Consider the following 14,544-nt stretch of genomic DNA (forward strand, 5'->3'; position numbering starts at 1 on the left):
TAGTCTCACCCTTCAAAGAACAGCGTGTGTTACAGAGCTTTTCCCCCCAGCATTTGCCTGTAGAAGGTATTTATAGCCATTACAGATTTACAACATCCCCAGGATAACCCACCCAGCAGCCTGGACAGGGCAGACTTTGCCAAAACAAAGTACTCAGAATAAGACTATTGTTGAAGTTTTCTACTGGGTTGTAAGAATCAATCTCCAGCCTTACACTGATAACAGTTTCCAGATATGTTACACAGCTGCTCAGTGCAAAGGAAAGCAACCAATGTCCAAACAGCAGCCATGAAATCCATGACATTAAAAGTATACACAGAGGCAAAAATCCTATTTAAAAGTTTTAGAATGATAAAAACAGTTTAGGCTGAAAGGGACCTCTAAGAATAATCTTGTTCCAATCTCTCTGCCAAAGGCAGGGACACCTTCCAGTAGACCAGGTTGCTTGGAGCCCCACTGCACCTGACCAGGAACACCTCCCACATGGGGCATCCACAGCCTCTCTGGTTTATTAAAAAAAACCCAAAAAACATCAAACCAAAAAAAAACCCAACCCACTACACAACCAAACCAGGAAGCCTACAACTCCTGCAAAGGAGACCTTGAGTAAATCAAGGTAAGTTAAGCACTCACCTTTGTTCCATTAGGTTTTTCAATTACAAACACTTCACTCCAAATCTGAATGCCAGTGGTTTCCCGTTCACATCCACCTCTCCATGTAAACCCGGTCAATGGCTCGGTGTTTCCACCTATCCAACAAGGAGAAGTCTACAAAACAAAAGGAAAAACTTATGTAAAACCAAGGAGGAGATTTCTTTTTTTTTTAACATGCTATGTTTTAGCAGACTTTCACACTGTTTTTTCATTTTCCTCAGAGCCAGCTGACAACACTACACAAAATATTACAACAGTGCTACTCTGCTGTTTCAAGATCATCCACAAAGCAACCCCACGTATTAGAGTGGCTGCACAACTTCTTAGTCACTGGAATATAAGTGCAAATTTTTTGAGTCTCCAGCACTCAGAGATATTGAGAACAGCACAGTTTTGTCCACCAGTTCCACTCTCACAGCTGAGAAAACTCTGCTCAAACACAACAGCAGATTGTCGCAGACATCTTTTCACTAAAAATCTTTTCTTTAGGATTTCTCCTTCTGAGAAGCTAAGAAGCCTCAGAGGACAGAATGTAAGCAATGGTTATCTGCTGCTGTGGAATGCAACAGGTCCACCTGTGATTGGCTCATCTTAGATGTTTATAATTAATGGCCAATCAAGGACCGAGCTATCTCGGACAGAGTCCAAGAGAGCTGCCTTTGTTATCATTTTTTTCTTTTCTATTCTTAGCTTAGTTAGCATCTAAAGAAACCTGTCTTTCCATTTCTTTTTAGTATAGTGATAATGTTATATATATATATATATATATATATCATAAAATAATAAATCAAGCCTTCTAATCATAGAGTCAACATTCTCGTCTCTTCCCTCATCCAAGAACCCCTGTGAAGACAGTCACAGCAGATATTTCAACTCAGGAACAGCTAAACTTCAGCAAGAGACAAAACACCTGATCTTAACCTAATCCTCTCCCTTCCCCCTCACTAACAGCTGGCCAAGCATTTAAGTCCCTGCACTAACAGAAGCCAGCACCAGACTCCCAATGCCATCTTGCAGAAACCACAGAGAACAGACAATAACCAAAAGATTCACAGTCTATACTTGCCAGTTACAGAGAAAAGGTCAGTTTAAGAGTTTGATAGATGCCAAACAACCCACCCATATTAGAGCTGAGAAGCTATCTGAGAGGTGAGTACAGTTGGCAGCTAACATTCCTGGCTGATGGAATTGTAATGAGGTCTTCAAGGACAGACAAGGCAGAGCAGCAGCTCACCCACAAGAATTCAGCCATTATATGAGCATATCTAACCCAGAAATGCAGCTCATGCACTGGCAAGTAAGGAGGATGAGCAGGCACCCCAAGGAAGTTTCACTTTGATAGGTTTTTCTGTAGCCCCCTCATCAGTTAAACTGTTGTCTGCCTGCCACTTCTTTCATGGAGGATTTCAGTGTATACAAAGCTTTCTTTCACAGGCTAGAACACAGCAAGCTGGCATAAGAGACATTTAATGAATTGCCTTGAACTGCCCAGAGTAGACTACCAGCCAGGAAAGAGTCCACTGAGAAGGTCAAAGTGGGAGATTTCTCAATTCACTTCAGGGCTCTACCTTGCTGACTCCACACTGGCAGTTTTCAGATAACAGCTCAAGACATTTCTTCACATTTCAGAACACAGCATGAGTACCCAGGGACTGTACAGAATAAAAATACTTGAAACAACTAAGCAAAACTGCTTATTTCTAAAGGGGGATGGGAAAAAACCTTCACATTTTTTTCATGCCTAGCAGCATGCAGGCAATCTAGCAGTTCTGCACCAGCATTCTTCCAAATGCTAACAGTGTACCACTCAACTCTGCTACTTAGATCAGACAAAGGTGAGATAAGCAGATGAAAATTCAGAAAATGAACACAGGTATGCAAGTAAAGACTTCTACAGATCTGTACAGTTGTTCGGGTTTGGCTGTTTGGAGTTTTTTTCTTTTGTTTATTTTGACAGGCACACACACCTCTACCAGAGACACTAAGCAAAACCTGAACAGCTTTTCCCTGTAGTTTTTCTATCCCAGAAGATGCTTATGCTTCCACAGACCAGTCTAGAAATGAAAGCTCCAAGCCTGCTTTGTGCTGCAGCACACTCCAGGATGCAGTTTGACAATCTGTATCATATCTCATGTACCTGTCAATGGGCTGCAGCTTTCTACTTTTCAAAAAGAATCTGTTATTCCGTACGTTCCATTTTTCTTTTCTACAAGAATACTTTAGCCCATTTTGGTCCAGACATTATTCTTATTTGTATTCCTCCTATTTGTAACAAATCAGATCAAAACTACACAGTTTGACAAGTCCCTCAATGAGCACTAGATATGACCTCATTTGATTTCACAAGTGATTCCTATCACAGGAGACTTTGGTGTTTTAACAGGCTCAGCTTCACCTGAAGCTGCTTCATCTTATGGATGATGTACTTAAGCCTGCTTCTGACTGACCTCTGCATCACTTTGAAGCACTCCTCTCTTGTTACCTGCATCGTTCCTTAGCTAAACCTCAGTATTTTAAGTATCCATCCATCAAGCTGGCTTGAAAGATATTCAGGAGATGGGAGGAGGGAAAAAAGGCTCCTACCTGAAATCAAGCTAGAAGCTGCTCTACAATTTTACCTCAGTCCCCTAAAGGGTAATTTCTCGAACTTTAGTCCACACTAAGGAAAAGCCCAATGCAGCTTTATTTGCCTAGTGCATTAATACACAGTACACTTTGAGAATTAATTCAAAATAAACTTTTACATCTAAACTTACAGGTGTTGCTGCACCCAACTCTTACTAAAGCTTAAGATCACAGGATCCTTGCAGCAGCTTGCTGAGTACACAAGTGCTGCTGTTCCATTTCAAAAGAGTAATCACAGCACTAAGGATCAGTGCTTGAAATGACATGTCCACCTCCCTGAAGGCAGTGATCAACCTCTGCCATGCCAAAATCCTACCTGTGACTTCAGCTGGCACCAGTGAGATTTTTACAATGGCAACTTTCCACATGACCTCTGGCATTCAGTTTAAGACAAGAAAATGAGACTCTGAAGGTTTTATTGGCGAGTTTTTCATTATGAATGTTAATGTCCACATAAAAGGACAGCCCAAAATTGCTTGATTGGCCATGAACTGAATGCAGTCGCTTTAGTATTCTGTGTAATATTTAGTTCACAGAAAATACAGACTTGCAATTGAGCCTGACTAAAGATGGAGGGCTCAGAGTAAGTACTGTACCAAGATCTCTCCTGCTGTACTAAATTTGGATAAGCAGAGGATATCATTTGACTTCATACAACTCAAGAGTGCTCCAAAGAGGAGGCGTTGCATTTATCCTCCATCACCCCCAGTTCCCATCAATCAATTTGCAGCAGTTCTGATGCTTGACAAACTCCTTCCCTAAGCCAATTTACGTCACTGAGCTGGCAGAAAAACAATTCAGCAAAGCGCAGTGTCTTCTGATGCATCAGTGAGTTGGATCAGCTCAACTAAGGGTCTGCAAGCCATACATCTTCAGAACGGAAATACCTGGCCAGAAGCAGCACATGGAGAGCAAGACTCCTCTGCTCTTGGTAAGAAACAATTGTTAGAGTAGATGGGCAAGCTTGCTTTCACCTTCAGTTCAAGAGAAACAAATGCTATTTTGAAGGACATTTATAGAAAACTGAGAAAAGTTTTCTATAAGTGCACAATAAAAGAAACAGAGAGGCCTGATACACAAGGCTGAAACAGCATTTCAATCGGTTCTGCTATATGAACGTTTGTTTTATTTCTCAATCTGAAAATTAAGAGTATTTGTTTAAAGCCCAGCCCTTCTGTTTTCAAAAGGAAACTCACACTACCTCTGCCCAGCCCAGCACCTTGCTCAGATCATTGGATGCAGGAGTTTGCATTTTTCTTTGTTTGCAGGGAGTGGTGGGGGTATTATTGTTTGGTTAATTTTGAACACCATCCATAATAAATGAAACCTTCTTCCTTCCTAGGTTAAAAGAGTCTCAAGAAGTTAGAAGTACCAGCTTGCTACTCTGGATTCCTCCTACCCTGAGACCCTATCCTCAGAGTCCTTCTTCCACAGCTCTTGCAAAATAAGGGAGAGGAACTCAATAACAGGCACCACTGGGACTGAGAGAAGGAAATCTTCATTTGCTGACTATCAGCAGCTTTTCTGCTGCACTCTCATACTTCTTGTAACTGCAGAGTTCATCTTCATTTCCCCTCAACCCAGCTAGCACAAATTAGCTCCAAAGAACAGTGAACTTTAAAAAAGGAATCAGTTCTGAGTTTCTAAGAACTTCGAAAAGGAACAAAACACTGACCTGTCAATATTCATAAAGCAGATTAAAAGAAACACCCCACAAACTGTAACAGTGTGTATGGTTCACAGAACACCCTACGTGACCTTCTCCATGTAAGCCAAGGGCTCAAAACAAGACAATGCTAGCCAAAAGCTACAAACTAAAAGAAAAAATTAAATTTTGGATCAGGCTTTAATCAATCAATAACTTAAAAAGGATTTTAAGTTCCTGTACTGCATTCAGAAATGTATTCTAAGCAGCAAAAAGGAAACTCTCTCCTTTTTGTCATACATTATATTTAAGCAGATTTAGCTATCTGGTAAGACTTATTTTTGCAACAATGGGCAAGTGAGTGCTATAATATGATTTCAGGAGATAAAGTCACAGGAAGGCTCCTCCAAGTCACCACCTGGAAAAGCCCTTCCCTATTCAAGTTCTTCTTGTGTCCACTTACATTGGGACACCAATGAATTCCCTTGATAACTGCAAGATAGGGTACATTGAAAACATGTCACTTAAATACCCTTCTTCAAGTGTAGAAGCAGAGTAGCTGACTTCCCCTCCCCCAATATATCAGAAAATTTTTACTTGCTATATTTATGCTCAATTTAACAAACACAAAGAGAAATTACTAAAATACCAAAGTACTTTTCTCCTGCAGGACAAATCCAAACTACTCACCCTGTTATACATGTATCTAAGCATGAAGTCCAGCAAAAAAGATTTTCCTTTGCGGAAAGCTCCTGCTACAGACACAACTACTATGTTAAGATCTTTAATATGTTCCTGAAGCAAGATTTTTTCCAAAGCTGATTCATCTAATTCAAAGTTATGGTCATCTTCATGAGCAAGGACAATCTGTATGGGGCGCGGCTTATCCAGTTCCACCTCGTCATCTGAGTCCGGCAGGGCATCCGAGTCCGGCAGGGCATCGTCCTCCTCTTCTTCATAAAGCTTACCTGCAAATTGACAGGTGAGAACACTTTAGTGAGGCACAGCTTAGGGAACAACACTTTTTCTTTTATTGTGAAGCCTTGAGCTGGGCTTACATCTCCAGCAGCAAGGGTGATGCTCTTGGGAATGCCAAGAGGTCAACAGAAGCTCCCTGTCCATTTTCATCAGCTTTGTGTCTAGCCTGTATTTCAGATCTGCTCTCTTTCAGATATTCTTTATGTATTAAGGAATCACAAAAAAACCCAACCCTGATTTTCAGCTTCAAAACCCCTTTTAAAGGCATCTTAAGTCAAGGACCTTTTATCTGGGTAAAAAAAGAATCATTTCAAAGAAGCTTGAAAGAGGACTAAAAAAGGGCATTTTTATATCACCACCTTCTTGTTGTAAGGGTGTCAGGGGAAATGAATGTTTTCTGTCAACAGGTTTGTTTGCCAACAGGTACAAGCAAGACCATGGATCTAGAATGGAAGCCCCGGATAACAAACACCAGATGAATAAACTCCTCTCTAATTCCAACACTGTTTCAAGTCTCAATACAGCACAGACTTCAGAATACCTATTCCCTATTTGCAAGACAATAAACTACTGAACATGTGCATGCCCTAACACTTCTGGGATAAGAAAACAAACAAACAAAAAAAACCCATTGAAGCAGTTTCTGGCTTCATATTCTTCCCATAATGCACTATTAAACAAGATTTAGCAACAGTAAGTATCAAGTCTTTAAAAACAGTTAAGAGACTACTTTATACACAATTTAACAATTAATACCCTTTCAGGATAAAACAGTAGCTGAAAAAAGTATAACTCAGATTAAAGCTACTAATGAATGTAAGGTAACATAGCCCTTCAGACACACACTGTATCAGTGCAAATATCCTATATTCCTGACTTCTAGAATTCAGGAGTTAATTGGATTGGAGGCCTAAAAGAAAACCAAACTACCCTATCCAAGGGGAAGTCTCCTCTCTTGTTCAGGCACCACAACACTGAAGTTTGTCCCACAAATCAACTCTACCATTCCTGACAAGCATCTGGAAAGCTTCTTTGTGCTTACTGAATTGCCTCCCACTCCCAATTTAAATTCTGCCATGTTCTATTGGAAGCCCATGTGCAAAAACCTGACCAAGGCACCTTCCTACCAGTTACTTATCTGGGATTATCACATATGATTTTCGGTACACTGTCCTTCTAGTCATGTTTCCATTTCCCAGCCAAGGCAGCAGCAGCCACCCCCAATCCCTTGATGTGTTGCTCACAGAGAGGTTTCCTGTGGCAGCAGCCCACAAGGAGTGTTCTCCTGCAGGATGCATCCATGAGGCACCATGGAACACACAGCTTCATTCATTCATGGCAGAGAACCTGCCAATGCTCACAGGACCTGCCAAGTCGTTCCTGTCAGACTTTGCATGTGAGATACCATTCTCAGCAAAAGACTTATGAGCAGGGCTCCAGTTTTGTGGATGTAATGAGACACTGCAGTTATCACCATAAATCTGAAAAACTGCTAACACAGTGACCCTGAAGTTTCTCCAGCAATTTTCTCCTTACCTAGCTCTGACAACACCTCATTTAATTGCAAAATGACAGAGAATGTTTCCACTTCCAAACATCAAATCTTGTTCTGTCCCAAAGCCCAATGGTATTAAATCTTGAAAAAAATTGGTTTGAACATACTAAGCTTGCATGGTGCTTGGTTTGAACAGGAAGTACACTTGAGTGCCTAAATCCTAAGCAGCTAGAACTAAACTGCAACATTATCCAAGTGGATGTGCAAAACAGTCCCCAGCATCACCCTAGCTCAAAGTGATTAATACAGCAGGCCAAAAAATTGATTATACTAGCAGGCTTGACAACTGGAAGAAGTAACTTTGAAAAGAAAATCCATCAACAGGACACCAAACTATACAAACTACACTGACACTGACTGGTCAGCACTTCAGAGGAAAGTCTCTCTCTTTTGGCCTCAAGGTTTTGTATTCCCAGATATTAAACAAACCCTATCCTCTTTTTTGAAAGAGTTTCTATACAGGCGTTGCCTCATATAGGCAAAGGATAGGATCCTTTGGAGGCCAGAAAACTTGAGAGGATAGCCCAGGAATGGAGGGACAAAGATTTTGACAATCAGAAAGAAAGCTTCCAGCATCACAGTCTACAAACATAAAGGGAATATTCTATTGATAAAAGTATTGAAGTCAGATAGTTCCAAGAAGAGGTGCCTGTGTTTTAGCAAACACATTCACACAATGTTTCACAGCCTCTGCTTCAAGGTATGTTCCTGGTAGTGCGACTTGGTTACTTGGAACAGCCTCCTATTCTTTTATTTAAATACAAACTTCACTTAAATACACAGCTGCAGTAAGGGATTGGGTCTGTAAACTGGGGCAGACTGAAAAATGGTTTGAAGCCACACCTGCAGCTTCTCTTCATTCACTTGGAGCCTGACATTAACCACCCTGTCCTACCTGGAAGTCATCAAAACTTGTCAGACCCCAAAGACCTCAAGCTGTAGCAGCATTCTTGTGCCAGCGCAGAGTGCAGCCACACAAAACCTCTTCAGGCCAAGGAGATTTCAGAACAAACAAGTGGAATAGACCTTTATCAATAGTTATTTATAAACAAGCAAATTCTCCCTATCACAAGGAGATAGTACTATCAAGAGCTTACACAAAATATGCCCATTAAAAGCTCCCATCTTGTTAACAGCATTCTGCACCACTGAAGCTCATTAGCTCAGAGGGAACAGGAAAGAAGATTCATCCTAGACTCAACTCCTATTAGATTTCACTTAGCAGCAGAAATTGGGAGTCAAGTCCAGAGCACCAAGTTGGGTTTGTTAGGTTGGTTTGGGTCAAGTTGGATTGTTGGCTTTTTTTTTCCCCTTTGACTAACCAGCTTAATATATCTACAAGTTCCCAACCTACCTACAGAAAAGACCATCATGGCCATCAGTCAAGCACTTTAGAGGGTGGAGACCTACAGTGCTGACAGCTGTGAAAGCAACTTGATCCATCCAGAAGAGCTGGTTTGATAACTTCGTGCTTGAGTGGCAGAGAACACCCCTCCTTTCAAGATTTTGAACTAGTTGGCAATTAACAGGACACACATTGCACAGGTCAAACATGTTAACTACAGAACAAGTGCCACTGCTTGTCCCAGCAGCATAATCAGCATATGCAACCCTGTCAGGTGTCCTAGGCAGATGTCACACCCTTTTTTGATCCTTTATCCTGATTTGGGGTTGCTACCCTGTCACTCTGGCTAGTTGCTGTCTCAGGCAGCACTTAGGGAGCCTTTCTAGAAGGCTTCAGTATCATGGCCAGAAAGGTCACATTACACTTCCAAGAATTACTTTCAGTATAGCCTCTGGAAACAAAGGTCAGGACAAGAAACAACTCCCTTCAAAGTCCGGTTTTCTGCAAGAGCACTGTGGAAATTCTCAAAGTAGAATAATAATAAACATGCTGACAGCACTGTCCGGTCAGCTCAGGCCAAAAGTTTATGTAATTCACAACTCAAAGCCCCGTCCCTTGGCTGTCCCCCATTCCTCACCTGCCCCAGCACAGTCACAGTGTACTACTTAAAACTCAGAATTTAATCTGATTTATTCTAATCCCACAGAATGCTCTAGGTTCTTGCAATAGTCCAGTCCCAGCAAATCAAGTATAAAAGACATGATTACTACCTTTAGAAGAGGTGGCATTCACAGAATGGCCACTTCTACTACTACACTACTTCTACTTTCTAGCCTGCTGGACTGTACTTTGGACTTGCAAAGTTCAAGGCAGCATCCCTTTATAGGTCTCTATAACAATACATTTCAGTACTGCTACAGAGGCAACCAAAACAACAGAATTTTGTTGGTTTGGGGGTTTTGCTTGTTTTTTATAGTACATTTTAACACTTTGCTAAGCCCAGTTTCTCCCCAGTAATGGAGTTAGCAACCCAGTACATTCACACAGGGAGTGGTTGTTTTAGAGGAATGTTCCATGTTCTGCACACACAACAGAGAGGCAATGCTGCCTCCCACCACAGGATTAAAGACTGATCGATTCACTCACTCATGGGGTTGATCATATGCTGTTGGAAACTCCCATGTGCACAGAAGATCTGAACCTCAGGCTTTTAGTACATACATAAGAGTCCTCATCTGTCAAACCATATGGCACTAGAACTTGTAGCACAGTGGTGCAGGCCCAGGAAGTCACAGCTATATTTTTCTTTTTTCAGGATGTTAACCTGACCTTTGAAGTTTCTGTAGTACTGACCTAGCAGACTGCAGACTAAGGTCAGATCTGCTGCTCTGTCTGGAGCTGATGCAAAAAGATCATCAACTGGACTTGCCCTTGAACTCTGCCATCCATTCACACCTATTACTGTGGCTGTTCACCTATCAGTCCCTATGTCATTCTGGCTTCTTCCAACCTGAATTATTCCATTAGAACCTGTGGGCTAATGTATGGCTCTGACTGACACGATCACTTCCTAACCCAGGTCAAACAGGCTGGGAAACACAAGAGAAGCAACACTGTGCAGCAAGACACAGAAGTAGACAGATTTGAATGGGAGCAAATATAGCCAAGAGAAGATACTACCACTCAGTTTCCCTATAAACTCCTCATTTCACTCAGTAACAACTACAGCAGGACTGCTATTTATTCTCACCAGCTAAGTACCCAGAACAAGCACCATTTGTTGAAATACTAAGCCAGATTTTGAGAACAGTAGCTTCTTGTTAATGCAGACAGTATTTCAACTGAACAAACCCACTAAATAACCCATTTCTTAAACCACGAGGTAAAATGAAAAGCCAATTCCTGCTTCCCCTAAGTACACAGCCAGCAGCTGACCTACTTGTCCTGCAGTGTAAGAACACGAGCGTGAAAACACTCAGACACCTGCACACAATGAAAATAAGAGACAGCCTGCTTTAAATGCAAGTTCTTCCCTTTAAGCACTTTAGTTGACAGAAAATACAAACAGTTACCTTTAAGTTTCAACCTAAATACAGCTTGAACTCTTTGAACATATTATCCACATCCTTTCATTTAAAAAAGAAAAAAAAAAGAAAAAAAGCACATACTAATTGCTAAACTCATTTGGTTTTAGATATAGTAAAGATTTTTGATCAACAAGCACTGAATCACAATTAGTAATTGCTTCTGTGGACAGTGAGTTGAACACAATTGCCCACAAATGCAGCAGAAGATTAAAATATTTTAAATCCCATTTGCTTTTTAGTTTTAAGCCACTTTCATCAGTGTAGCTGTCCCTCATCAGTACTTCCATTTGCTCTATCACAAGGAATTTAAAGAGTATAAAGCCATAAATCTTCTAGCTGGTAGTCTTAATATCTTGCTTGCACAGAAACCTGCACTTTGCTAGAAGTCAACTTCAAATCAAGACTTCCAGCACCCCTAGACCCTTCAGCTTTGAGCATCTCTGAACTCTTTTTCCTGGTGCTCTACAGCACCACACATTTGCCTCACTACAACAGCAGTTCAAATCTCCTGTTCACATTTCAATACAGATGCTTGACAGGCTCCCCCACCATCACCTGAACGGTGAAAAGCAAGCTGAAGTGAGCTACACTAAGCTCAAGCTGTCCTGCTTGAAATTTTGTTCAACCTCCACATGCTGAGGGAGTTCATGGCTTGAATCAAAAGCTTAAAATAATTTATCATGAGGAAACTGCTGCACTGTATTTCAAAGTAAGACATTCTCTCAGTGCTCCACGTAGGAAATTTTCCTTGGAGAGAAGGGAGACAAAGTGCTTAAACATTTCTTATTTTGATGTAGTGAATGAAGGAAAGTGTAGGCATGTGTGAAGTGAGTTCCAGAGCACAGAAAGAAAATATGTTAACCTTCAAACCTTATTTGGACACATCTTCTGGGAAAAAAAAAAAACCAAAACAAAACAAAACTCTAGATTTAAGCCACAAAATTGTCCTCCCCTTTTTCCAGCAGTGCTACTCCATGCAATAAACTCACACAAAACTATGGGGCTGCCACAGACCTTAATGCATCGCTGCTTTCCTATTGCTGACTAGTAAATAGTGCCAAGTAGCTAGTTTTAAGGCCAGAAATAATTAAATGTTTCGAATATTTCAGCTATAAATAGGACTGGTGAGCTAAGTTCCAAAGACTTGTTTGGACATCCAATAAGACCAATAGAGGAGTAGGGGGCAGGGTACAGGGAGAAAGACACATTTAACTCCCTGTGTTCCTTCAGGGCAATGGGATGTTAAAGGGACAGATCTAGAACTGTTACATAACTGTGAGCTGAAGCAAAAAGCACCTGAAGCTACAATTCTGTCAGGAAAGAGGAAAAAGATGATATTCTGATGACCTAGATACCTCTGAAGCACCACAACTAATCAAACAATAGGCTTGTCTACTCCTAAGTGCCTTAAATTGCTCCTCTGCTCGATGGTCCGCATGCAGGAGCAGACAGCTCTCCCCTACACAAAGTACTGATAAGCTGGCATTTTGTGTTCTCCCTTTAGGGGGACAAAAAAGCAAGAAGGAAACTTCATGTAACGAAAGTGTGTAGCAAAAAAAGTCAACCCTCAAATTCAGCTCTTCTCAACCAATACAAGTAAGAGAATGCCAATAAGCAGAGGCTTAGACAGAAGCAGTACAAACCCATTAAGTTTAAAAAAATATATAAAATGACTGCATTTTAGAAAGTACATCATGAACTTGGTAAGAAAGATGTTTCACCATAGCTACAAGAAAAATCATGCAGGGTAAGGACAGTGGCAAAGCATGCTTCTCATCCTTCTTCCCCTCTGCCCAAAAATCACAGCTATTAATAGCACACTCACTGAAGGACCGAACAGGATCTCTACCCACAGTAAGATTCACCAGTACTTTTCCAGCCCCCTCAAAGAAAGCTGTACTAAAACACTAAGGGCAGATTAAAGCATTAAAAGGCCTCTTGCTCACTTTTTCTCCCCTTTCTTACCCATCAGGCAGGCTCTTGAGGATGAGAATGAGAGTACTCCAGATCTGACAGTGCCCTAGTTCACCATGAACTCTGGAAATGGCAAGTGACAGCTCCTCATGAACACTGAAAGCTAACTGGATCCTTGCAGGCCACACACATTTAAACCAGGCAGACTTCTGCTTGTATTTCGGAGTGATTTTATTCAAGGTTGTTGCTCACTCAAGGAGTCAGTATTTTCTAATTGGTTTAGGCCATAACTTCTGTTCTATGTACCTTGTATGTACCCTCATGTCAGCAGCCAGTAATTTAAACAACGAGCAGCTAACCTAAATTGGTATTTTGAGCTAGAACAGGGAGAAAAGAATGAAGTGAGAGACACCAACTGCAATTACCCCATGTTTGGTCTCTCAGTTGCCAGTCAGAGGTGGTTTAGTGACCGAGGTGCATCTGCACCACAGCCACAGAGGAGCTCAGCAGAAAGCAGCGAGTGCTTCCTTTCGCTGTACTCAAGGTATGCCAGAGGGTCAGGTGTCCTACTCATCTCCAGCATAAACAAGTTGTCACTCACAAACACCAGTGTAGGGAAACACAGGAAACCAAAGAGGCTCAAACCTTTCATTTTTGCTTTTAGCAAGCTGAATGGCAGCAGCAGTGTGGCCAGCAGGACGAGGGCGGTGATCAATGTCCTGTACTCAGCACTGGTGAGGCCACACCTCAAGTACTGGGTTCAGCTTTGAGCTCCTCACTGCAAGAAAGACCCAGAGGTGCTGGGGGAGGGTCAGAGCACAACTCTGATCAGGAGCAGCTGAGGGAGTTTAGCCTGGAGAAAAGGAGGCTTGGAGTGACCTCAGCAATCTTTACAATTCCCTTAAAGGAGGCTGTAGTGAGGTGGGAGGTGGTCTCTTCTCCCAGGTAACAAGCGACAAGATGAGAAGAAATGGGCTCAAATGGTGCCAAGGAAGGTTTAGGTTGGATATTGGGAAACATTTCTTCATGGGAAGGATAGTCAGGCACTGGAACAGGCTGGCCCAGAAAGTGGTGGAATCACCATACCTGGAAGAGTTCAAAGAACAAGTGGATGTGGCACTTGGGGACATGCTGTTAGTGGTGAACACAGCAGCACCAGGATAACAGCTGGACTCTGATCTTAGAGATATTTTCTAACCTTAACAATTCAATGCAGCTTCCAACTAAAGGTGCTCTTTCAGCCCAACCTCAGTTCACACTCAGCTTCCCATCTCTCAGTTCCTGCAGCTAACAGAGCCTTCCAGTCAGTTCTTCTAGCACTGAACCCCAGAATCCTACATTTCATTTCAAAGAACAAAGGACTGTACAGAGAGCGTAGGTTTCTTTAAAAAACTGTCTTCTCTAGATCACACAGTTTGCAAAACTGATACAGTAACTAGCTGCAGACAACTCCATGAAGTATTTCAGCTTCTTCTTCTCCCTTCTTAACTGTTCTTAACTTGGTAGGGCCACTGGCACCCATCAGACGAAAGGGAAGCATAACAGGAGAAACACAACATGAAACACAACACCCAGATCAACAATGGGAATCAAAACAGGAAAAATGTTCCATACAAGGCACAGTTAAACAGAATTGAAACAAAAAAAAAATTTAAATCACATTTTGTATGTCTTCACTTTATCTCCACAGGAAGAAGAGATTTTTCTCACACAGCTATAACAAAAATAGTTTTTATCAGGG

At 41.6% G+C, this 14,544-nt stretch overlaps 1 protein-coding gene across 4 annotated transcripts in view; it reads right to left on the reverse strand.

Moving 5' to 3' along the window:
- The window catches only part of ATL2 (atlastin GTPase 2), a 37,690-nt gene that overhangs the window by 15,131 nt on the left and 8,015 nt on the right, over positions 1–14,544 (reverse strand). For all 4 annotated transcript variants that reach the window (XM_036379559.1, XM_036379558.1, XM_036379560.2 and 1 more), the window contains exons 2-3: positions 5,615–5,892; positions 634–768 (exon numbers count right to left, since the gene is read on the reverse strand). In XM_036379559.1, coding sequence (XP_036235452.1) covers positions 634–768; positions 5,615–5,892 — 413 coding nt within the window. The remainder of the gene's footprint in view (positions 1–633; positions 769–5,614; positions 5,893–14,544) is intronic.

This window comes from Molothrus ater, chromosome 3 (assembly GCF_012460135.2).
Source record: "Molothrus ater isolate BHLD 08-10-18 breed brown headed cowbird chromosome 3, BPBGC_Mater_1.1, whole genome shotgun sequence".
In the NCBI taxonomy this organism is placed as follows: Eukaryota; Metazoa; Chordata; class Aves; order Passeriformes; family Icteridae; genus Molothrus; species Molothrus ater.